We start from the raw sequence: 11,132 nt of genomic DNA on the forward strand, positions 1-11,132 counted from the left end.
CTATCATGCTGGGAGCTGGGAATAAGGAAAAAGTAAAACTCTTAATTCCGCTCTTCTAAGAGCTTAACACATAATAGGGGAACTAGGTGAAAACTCCTACTAGGTTACACCCAAAATCAGATCTTGTTCCTTCGGAATCCTCAAATCCTCAACAGAAATTAATTTTGATCACAGTGTAACTGCAGCAGCTTCACACTTGGTTCCCAGGGCCTGGCCCAGTCCACAGCACCTAACAGGACACACCACCCAGGTAAAGAAATCTGGAATGGTCACGTGACCCAATCTTGGTAGAAATGTGGGCCCCAAAACTAAATCAGTTTGCTGAAATTAGGGAAAACCTAAGTAAATGAAAAGATATAACCTGTTTATGGTCAAGCGACTCATTATTGTTAATTTTTCAATCCTTCCTTTACATGTTCCATAAATTCAACTCAGGATTTTTGTAGAAACTGACAAGTTGATTCTAAAATTCATATGGAAATAAAAAGGACCTATAACAACCAAAACAACTTTGACAAAGAACAAAGTTGGGAGGGTTAACACTACCTGATTTCAAGATTTATTATAAACTTATAGTCATCAAAATAGTGAGAGATTGGAGTAAAAATAGACAAATGGATCAATGGAACAGAAAAGAGTCTGAAAACAGATTTACACGTGTATGTATACAGATAACTAATTTTTAACAAAAGTGCACAGACAACTCCATGGAGAAAGGACAGTCCTTTCAACAAAGAAGCTAAAACAACTGTATGTCCATATGCTAAACGAGTGACCTTCCATTCATATCTTGCATCACACTCAGAAATGAACTCAAAATGGATTATAGATATATAAGTAAAACCTAAGATTATAAAACTCCTAGGAAAAAAAATCATAAATACAATTAAAAATGGGCAAAAGATTAGAATAGGCACTACACTAAAAAAGGTAACACTGGAAATAAGCACATGCAAATACACTCAACGTTATTAGTAATTAAGAAAATCAAGTCATGATTATAACAAGAATCACTACACACTTATTAGGATGGCTAAAATGAAAAAAGACTGATCATACCAAATTGGTGACAAAGAATAAATGGAACTGGAGGCCCTGGCCGGTTGGCTCAGTGGTAGAGCGTTGGCCCGGTGTATGGAAGTCCTGGGTTCGATTCCCAATCAGGGCACACAGGAGAAGTAACCATCTGCGTCGCCACTCTTCCCCCTTCTCTCTTTCTCTCTCTTCACCTCCCACAGTCATGGCTCGATTGGTTCAAGCTCATTGGCCCCAGGCACTGAGGATGGCTCTGTGGAGCCTCTGCCTCAGGTGCTAAAAATAGCTTGGTTGTAAACATGGCCCCAGATGGGGGTTGCCAGGTGGATCCTGGTCAGGGCACATGTAGAAGTCTGTCTCTATATCTGCACTCCTCTCACTTGGAAAACAAACCAAAAAAAAATGGCTGAAGATAACAAATAGCTGTTCAAAAATTTTAAGACAGAAGAATACAATTAAATATGTGTTTTAGGAAAAAGAGAACTTGGGTAGCAATGTGGAAGAGAGAGGAAAGTGAAAGAGGCTAAAAGAGAATTTTAATCAGTAATCTATTGTCAAGTCCAAGTAATAATATGAGAACTTATGTGAGTCAACCTCTTTAACCTCTTCTCTTACCTGTAAATAAGGATACTACCTATATCACAAGGTGACTGTGAAGAACAAATGGAATATACATGAAAACGCTTTTGAGCTATAGAACACAATACAAATGTTAAAATTCAGTACAGCAATTATATACATGTAATTCCTTCTTGTCCTTTCCTCTAATTTAATCGTAGTACATCAATGGTCTCCTAACGTGTACTGTGCTCTCAAATAGGAGGTCAGTGTTCTCCTCAGGTAGGTAGGTATCAGAACCTTCCTGGACTACAACAGTTCTGGCATTAAACTATATATTAAGCACAAATCTAAAAGACAAAAGTGTAGCATTTATACCTCCTGGGACCTCATTCCCTATACCGCATATAGGACTGATTATAGACACTAAAGTCTTTTCCCAGAGATTTAAGGTTCAAGCCTTTAAGAAAAAATCCATTCATCACCTCCTTACCCAAGTCTTTTCATTTTTATTTCCTTCCCCATACCTCATCCATTGACATATCCCATACTCTGCAGATTTCATTCTCCATTTCTTCATCAAGCTCCGTCTGCTGCTCCTCATCATCTGAGCTGGATTTGGTGTTTTCAGGGCTAACAATCTTCAGAAACAAAAAAGGGGAAAAGAGAGGAATAAAAGCTGTCTAGCCTGACCGGGCGGTGGTGCAGTGGATAGAGCGTCGGACTGGGATGCGGAGGACCCAGGTTTGAAACCCCTAGGTCGCTGGCTTGAGCATAGGGTCATTCAGTCTGCTGCAGCCCCCTCACCCCCCCCCCCAAGGCACATATGAGAAAGCAATCAATGAACAACTAAGGTGCCTCAACAAAGAACTATGTCTCTCACCTCTCTCCCTTCCTGTCTATCCCTATCTGTTCCTGTCTCTGACACACTGACACACTGACACACACACACAGCTGTCTATAGTACTCCTCAAGTAATATTATCCCATAAATTATTTAGAAGCCACAAAGATACTACCCTCAAAGTGTTTTCTCTTGAAAAAACTTTGTTTTAAAAAAACAGTATCAGGCCCTGGCCAGTTGGCTCAGTGGTAGAGCGTCGGCCGGGCCCGGTGTGTGGATGTTCCAGTTTGATTCCCGGCCAGGGCACACAGGAGAAGCGCCCATCTGCTTCTCCACCCCCCCCCCCCTCCTTCCTCTCTGTCTCTCTCTTCCCCTCCCGCAGCCAAGGCTCCACTGGAGCAAAGTTGGCCCAGGCGCTGAGGACCATCTATCTTTGAAAATTTTGCAAAAGTAAAATATTTTCATTGCAAGCGCTCCGGCATCTCTGTCATTACACCTCCTTCTGTGTTGAGGCCCCGGGCGCGGCCCCGCCAGCTTCGGGGTCCCGGGAAGCCGCCAGGATGCGAGGCGAGGCCTGGCCGTGCGTGCCGTGGGAGGGGTCGCTGTGGGGACTGCGGCGCTGCCCGAGGCGGGGCCCGAGCCCGGGCTGGGGGGAGCCTAGGAGGAGCCCACGCGAGCACGAATCCACACCTGGATGAGCCCGCTGAGAACGCCGAAGAGCCAGTGCTTGCTGTACACCGTGCTCCCTATACAGTCTCCGCCAGCCACCTGCTCCTCGTCCTCGTCCCCGTCCCGTGGCGGCGGAGGCGGCGGCGGCGGCGATGGGTTACGGTCCATGCTTTGGCGGGTGCGGACGTGAAGGAGCCGCGCCGGAAGCCGCCGGAAGAGGCGAGAGGCCTTCTGGCGCCAGAGGGCCCGGCGCTGCTCTCGCCACAGCGCCCCCTGCTGCCCAGAGCCCTGACTGCCTGAGTGCCCACCCAATATTCCCATCAAGCATAACAACCTCAGTGACTCCAAAACCCCAACCCCCTTCTACCAGGACGCAGGCATGGTTATATTCATAATTGTTTTTGGCCACTCTCACCGAACCATATATTTCATCAACCCACATACTCTGTTATGGACTGTATAGGACATGGTCCTTTTGCCATATAACCTCTGCTTCTGCACCTGTGAGTCACCACGGTAGGCGGTGACAGCATACCTATTGGCCATTCCTACTCCAGGATGGCGATCAATAACTTAATTATCCTAGGAAGTAACTGCAAACCACATAAATATGTCCCACAAAATGCAAATCAATTCTATTCCCAACTCAACTTCTCCTTAGTTAGATCCCTGAAATGCCTGTGACTCCCCCAGTGGCCACTCGACAGGTGGAGAAATGTGATGGTGGGGTGTTGGAATGAACAGAGTGTGAGGCATTAACTGCTTGAAGTTAAAATATTTTACTTATTTACATTTCACAAAGATGTTCAATCATATAAACACTTTTTTAGAGTCCCGCCCAGGGCCCTGAAATGGTTGCATGTAAGTGAGGGGCCCTTGAAGCTTAAGCTTTGTCAGCTTCACAGGAAATCTGACTCTGCTACATGCATGTCTGATAGGACGTTCCAAAAGTCATGCAGGATGCAGGATGATTGTTTGCAGCACTGTACTGTAAATTGAAAGATTTAGTGGATGGTCCATTAACTAAATGCCTCCATAATCGTGCCAACTAAAAATGTCCCTAGAGACATCCAAAAGCTGGGGTGGGAATGGAGCTGGGTGCAATGCTGTCTTTGTTAAGAACTGAGGTCTAGATCTCTCTCTGTCCCCAGGACTGACAAGTTTGGGGAGGAGTTATATATAAGCCATTCTCTAAGGAAATGGCTACTTATATCTTTCTACAGTTGCCTTGACACAAGGACATAATTGCCTCCAAATTATTTTTTTCTCAGCTCCTTTTTATCTCTGGTCCCCCATATAGATTGACCCCCCATAGACTTGTGATGATCAACTGGGGTGGTACATGGAATGCATTTGTTGAAAGAATGACTAAGTGAACTGATATATGCAAAAGTGTTTTATAATCTCTAAACTTCAAAACAAATGTGAATTATAGCAAATGGTTAAGGATGGTGGCTCTAGCGTCAAACCAGCAAAGTGATTTGAATATATATTTTAATTATTTCTGCCTCAAGTTTCCTCAGCCTTAAAATTCAAGGATCCCATGTCCTATATGTCACTGAAATTATGTCTCCCACACCAAACACATGGGCACAGTCTCAGACATCACGTGGATATTAATCCATCATCCTGTGGTATCAAACAGGCAGTCTCCACACCAAGGAAAATACAAACAATATTCAACAAATTCAATCTCTTAATCATTTGTTAGACATCTATTAGATGCCCTCTGTCAGCATCCAGGGATGTAGAACTCAATGACTGGGTGTCGCTGCCCTCAGGGGCTCACAGCCCGGAATCCTGAGAGCAGAGTGAAGGAGCTCAGTACTTGCTGGGCAGGCCACGAGGTCTGTAGATATTGGGGTCCCCACCACTCCGACCATGTCTGTTGGCTTCCTGGTCAGCCCTCGAATCCTCCACTCCATGGCCGCTGTTTCCATACTTGAAACGGTCTGTGACTCTCTGAGAAAGCTCTCTGGTATCACTGGAATGGAGGAGGGCAGATAGAAGGTGAATCAGGGACTGATGAGAAACTGTCCCACCCTCCCAACCCTCCTCTTTTCAGGGCTTAAAGACTCTGAGAGGAGCCAGAAGAGGGGCTAAACACTCACCCAGCCTGGGCACACCCACCCAGCTCTGGGGTGACCTCTCCCACTGGGAGAACAGCACTCACAGGGGATGGTAAGAATCACCCATTCCACCATTCTTGCTCTGGCTCTATTAGACCCCACACTGGTCATAGATAGGAAGGGTGAGTAAGAGGAAGAGGGACCACAGGAGCCCTGTTACCTGATCACTCTAGCAGCCCAGACGCCCCCTGGCCCCCTCTGTGCAGCATCATAGTTCCCCCGAGAGTGGAAGTATTTGTCTGAATTTTTGTAATTGGCTTCTCTCATGTCAGAGTAGGCTCTCCACATATCTTTAGCCCCTGGGAAGGAAGGAAAATGGGAAATGGAGATCGTCACATCTTGGCAAAATAGAGGAATAAAAACTTTCCTCCCACTGATTCCAAGATTTCAGCCATCAAAAAGACCTCGGATGACATCGGATCACTTACAACAAAATGGTGGGATCTTGATAATATTATACGGAGTGAAATAGTAAATCAGAAAAAACCAAGAACTGCATGATTCCATACATTGGTGGGACATAAAAACGAGACTAAGAGACATGGACAAGAGAGTGGTGGTTGGAGGGGCAGGGGGAGGGAAGGAGGGAGAGGGGAAGGGGGAAGGGGAGGGGCACAAAGAAAACTAGATAGAAAGTGACAGAAGACAATCTGACTTTGGGTGATGGGTATGCAACAGAATTGAATGACAAGATAACCTGGACATGTTTTCTTTGAATATATGTACCCTGATTTATTGATGTCACCCCATTAAAATTAATAAAAATTTATTTATAAAAAAACATTGCAGATTCATTTCCTGTCAGGGTACATAAAAGAATCAACCAATAAATGCATAAATAAATGGAAAAAAAAAAAAGACCTCGGAGACTATCTTGTCATGAAATAAATATTTCTTTACTTTGCATTTTTTTAGGTTGATGTTATGAAAATCATTCTTCATGCAAATTTTATTCTGTTTGACTCCATTCTAAGTTCTGTTGCTACCTTGCTTTTGGCCATGTGGTGCGTGTAAAGAAGTAAGGTGGTCTTTAAGGGATGTTCAGCTGTACAAGGAACCTCCACCTGGAAAGATGCAGGGAGCCCCCTGACTGGGCTATGAGAGCCAGATGATTCTGAGGGAAGTTCAGAAGCACAGTGCTCCCAACCTAGTTGATGGTAGACATTCATCCTTAGGGGCAAAGTGAGGACAACTTGTTCTGAGTACATGTGAGTGTCTGGGCACATTTGGCACCTGGGCAACTGTCAGAGTTCAGTCAGCAGGTGATTAAAGTGAGTTCCCAGAGAGACTGTAAAGAAATGGGATAATAGATATGGAACAAGGACAATTGACCCACAAGCTCTAAAGTCCAGTGTCCTCCCAATGAGATGGAGGAGTAGTGCCTTGCTCAGATTGGTTATGCAGAAGAAAATACTGTGTGATGTCAAGAACACTATAGGTGGATGATGTGCTATATCACCTTACTTCTCTGATCCTTAGGTTGAGGGGATCAAAGGAAGAAAAAGATGAAGTAAGATGAGCAGGGAGTCATAAACAGAATGAATTTGATCAAACTAAAATTAAATGACAAAAAATTTTAATAATTTATGAGAAAAAGAGAAAAATATAATGTAGAATTATGATCATGGTTCATATAATTACTCCGTGAGATACCTGATCTTCATTTTATATATGTCATTTTTGTGTAGTGGAATAATCCATTGCATGACCTTGGGTGGGAACATAGCCAACAAGAAAAGAATGTTTTGCCAAGAGAATTGTTTTGTGATTCGAAGGTGAGTCACTGAAACAAATGTATGTGACCGAAAGCAGTTGCTAGACTCTCTTCTCAGTAAAACCTTCTCATAAGATTTTACTGCTCTCTTCAAGGTTATTCCTTGAGATAAAAGAAAGGAATGTTTTGGGAACCATAGAAGCAATAGCAGTTAATGCCTTTTGATATTGTATTGTTACTAAGCTATCATGCAGATGTATTCCATGTATTCTTAATTAAAGGTTATGCTTGATGCTATGCCAATTTCTAAGTAAACAAGCTTTTTGAAATCTTGTGAATAAAAATAGGACACAGTGCGAACTCGGTGCCATTTGCCTGAGCGAGCGGTGGTCCTTTGCTAGTTCATGAATATTTCGTCTGCTGATCTCTCTCTGAGTCCCCGACTCACAACATTTCTGGAATAAGAAAAGAGTCTTGTTCAGAGTTACAACGGTCTCACTGTACTTATCCACTGTGAGTTACTGATTTAAATAGATCCTTGTAGTCTGAATTTACCTAACAAGTACAGTGTTTCCAAAATGTGTGGCATATTTTCTCATCTAAGAGCAGCAAACCAAAGAGAGTGGTTCTCAACCTTTAGCATGCACAAAATCAACAGGATGCTTGATAAGGGCCAGGTGTTATGCTCAGCCCAGAAATTGTGACTCCGTGGACCCAGTTATTTGCATTTCACAAAGCACCCCAGACCTCATATGATTCTCATGCAAGTGGGCCTTGAACAACTCTTTAAAAAACATTGGCCTAAGAAATGAGAAGAAATTTTTAGCTGGGTCTATGAGAATTTAGATAGAATTAACAGCAAACTCTTAAGACAATTACTCAGAGACTATCACAGAGGGAAAAAAGCAAAATAACTGACCTTATCACAGAACATAAATGCAAAATAGTTCTGTAAAACAAACAATTTTTTGCCTATTTACTATGGCTAGAGAGCTATATATCTCTTATTGTTGTTTTCCTAGCTAGGTCTCAACCTCAACAGAACTATCGTCGTGCCTTTTATTGTACGGAGAGGATCTCTAGAGAGGTGCCTTTCGAAGGCACTCTGCTCAGATTAAAAGCACAATGTGTGCTCACAAGTCCCTCACTCTTCCATGTGCAGTCTTGTCTGGGAGGCAGTCTAGTACCGTGGTTAATGGGGCAAGGCCTGGGGATCTCAACAACATAGACTAATCCTGCTGTGCTTGAGGGCTTTGTAAGGCGTCTCAATCTCTCTGTGTCTCACTTTCTCTAAGAAAGTGGGTACCTACTTCAAAAGACTAAAGGATTAAAACCTGAGGATGAAAACAAATTTATTTGTACATGAAAAACCTTTAGAACAGTGCCTAGTACGTATTAAAAGCTCCCTTAATCTTGGTTGTAATAACCTAGTGGTTGGTAAGTGTAAATTCTCCCCACAGGTTTCATACGGCCACTTTAAGTCTGAGACAAAGAAATGAGTTGTCGCTGATTGCCATTAGGGGGCAGTAGAGCGCAACTTTTAATTAAGGAGGCATCTCTGAACTCTAGATCTCTTCATCACTTCTGCTGAAAGTTGAGGCCTGACCTGACCAGTGGTGGTGCAGTGGATAGAGCGTTGGACTGGGACACGAAAGACCCGACCCAGGTTTGAGACCCCGAGGTCGCCAGCTTGAGCGCAGGCTCATCTGGTTTGAGCAAGGCTTACCAGCTTGAGCCCAAGGCCGCTGGCTCGAACAAGGACTCACTCGGTCTGCTGTAGCCGCCCACCCACTCCCCACCCCCATCAAGGCACATATGAGACAGCAATCAATGAACAACTAAGGTGCCTCAACGATGCTTCTCATCTCTCTCTCTCTTACTATCTGTCCCTCTGTCACAAAAAAAGAAAGAAAGAAAGTTGAGGCCTGAATCATATGTGCCCTCCGGCCTGGGGATCCCCATAAAAGAGTACAAAGTTGTTCAGAAAATCTTAGGGAACACCCACTATGAAAACAGTGGTCTCTTTCTACCCACTTGCAAGCTTTCCTTGTGGGACTGTGCCATCTGCTAAAGTAGGGATCGGGAACCTTTTTGGCTGAGAGAGCCATGAATGCCACATATTTTAAAATGTAATTCTATGAGAGCCATACAATGACCCATGTACCTTACTCATTATCCAATAAAAATTTGTTGTCCCGGAGGACAGCTGTGATTGGCTCCAGCCACCTGCAACCATGAACATAAGCGGTAGGAAATGAATGGATTGTAATACATGAGAATGTTTTATATTTTAACGTTATTATTTTTTATTAAAGATTTGTCTGTGAGCCAGATGCAGCCATCAAAAGAGCCATATCTGGCTCGCAAGCCATAGCTTCCCGACCCCTGTGAAACCCGGGTGAAGTTTGATACAGCCTCCTTAAAACCCAAGCTCTGATCCTTACCTTGACCAGCTTGCTTGAGGAACGTTCCCCATCCTTGGCTGCTGACGCCCAGGATCAGAGAGCATAAAATGATGATCGTGGAGAGCTTCATCCTGCTGCAGAGAGTCAGGCACACACAGCCAAGCATGAAACAGTTTTGTGTCTATTCTTTTGTAATGTCAACCTATCCTAGCATTCCAATAATAAATTTCACTCAGTCTTATATTTCTGTATCAATATCAGTATCTAACCATCCATCTCTGCAGATGGATAGACTATTTCAGAGAATCTGGATTTCCATTTCCATCTGTCTCGTTAAAATCAGAGTGGTTTCCTGTATGGGAGCGTGCAAAGGACTGTTGTATAAACCAGTTTCCAGTTCAATCATTTCGTCTCAGCCCTGAAACCTGACTGAACAGGAAATGTCTGGAAAACATTTGAAAATTTTGTGACCGCGATATTCTCTCCTACGAGATGAGTTCAACAACCCCTAAATATGGTAGGATGCCTGCTCTTCCATCACCACCTCACACAGAAGAAGCACATGACAAAATCTCTACCCCAGACGTCTCCACATCCCTGAGTTATAACTGTCAGAAGAGTGGACTCAGAAAAGACGCAGAGAGCCAATGCGGCCGCACAATGCTGGTGGCGCTAGAGGACCTCCAGAGGAAGAATATGGGAAAGTTCTACTCCTCACCTTGGCCCTTGGGTCTTGCTGACACTTCTGGTGAAACTGAGCTGCCCGTGCCATCCACCTGGGAGAAATGCTCCATGCTATATATACTGACATTTTGCTAGTGGGACAAATGGTAGGAGAGGTTTGAGGCAAAACACTGCAATTTGGGAAATTCCTCTTGATCAGAACACAGCTTCCAAAACATGATGGTTATTTTTCACACATTTAAGTTTCCCAAGTTGCACAACCTAGCAGTTTTCAGGGATGTAGCAAGTTGGAATTTTCTGCCCGGTTTCACCATTGGTGAGGAAGGTTTAATTTCCCTACACAATAACATACTGACACTTGCTGTGAAGGGTAGTCAACATCAGAAAGAAATTTGATTGAAGAATGTGAGAATACAGGGGAAGGGAACAGTAGAATGGGCTCCATTGCAAAGGACGGCTTAAGGTGAAGGGGGAACTCAGGTACAAGAGTAAGAAAGGAAAGGCAGACGACCCCCCAAAATAAATCTTCCAGCACTCATGTGGGGTGGACTCAGAACCAGAATTGGGAGTCCTTCTGGCCTGACCTTTGGGGGCACAGGGGATAAAGCGTAGATCTGAAGTGCTGTGGTCGCTGGTTTGAAACCCCAGTCTTGCCTGGTCAAGGCACATGTGAAAGTTGATGCTTCCTGCTCCCCCCCCCTTTTCTCTCCCTCTCTCTCTCCCTTTTCTTTCTAAAATGAATAAAGTCTTGAAAGAAAGAAAGAAAGAAAGAAAGAAAGAAAGAAAGAAAGAAAAAGAAAGACAGAAAGAAAAGGGAGCCCTCCAGAGTCAAGTGTGTTCATGATCAGTTGCTATTGAAAGGTCATAATGGCAGGTTATATTTGGAAGATGCTGCAATCCAGTAATGTACTATAATATAGAAATGTGCTACAGTGTTGTGCAGACATGATACCATTAAAATGATCAGGGAATGGCCCACTAGCTGCTAAATTATCAGAATAAGAGAAGCAGGTAGGATGCAGAGAAAGCTGGGATGCAGCGTAAGAATGATGGAAGGGTGCAATGTTAGAGAACGGCAGGGCAGTTTCAGGAAAG

At 43.8% G+C, this 11,132-nt stretch overlaps 1 protein-coding gene across 1 annotated transcript; it reads right to left on the minus strand.

Moving 5' to 3' along the window:
- Window positions 1-4,805: 4,805 nt before the first annotated feature.
- Window positions 4,806-10,118, minus strand: LOC136318567 (serum amyloid A-2 protein-like). Its single transcript, XM_066251077.1, has 4 exons — window positions 10,072-10,118; window positions 9,393-9,487; window positions 5,395-5,533; window positions 4,806-5,089 (listed from the first exon to the last, which is right to left on the minus strand). Exons 2-4 carry the CDS (start codon window positions 9,481-9,483, stop codon window positions 4,927-4,929), a joined length of 393 nt encoding a protein of 130 aa, XP_066107174.1. The 5' UTR covers window positions 9,484-9,487; window positions 10,072-10,118; the 3' UTR covers window positions 4,806-4,926.
- Between the last annotated feature and the right edge of the window lie 1,014 nt (window positions 10,119-11,132).

The sequence above is a fragment of the Saccopteryx bilineata genome, chromosome 1, assembly GCF_036850765.1.
Source record: "Saccopteryx bilineata isolate mSacBil1 chromosome 1, mSacBil1_pri_phased_curated, whole genome shotgun sequence".
NCBI lineage: Eukaryota > Metazoa > Chordata > Mammalia > Chiroptera > Emballonuridae > Saccopteryx > Saccopteryx bilineata.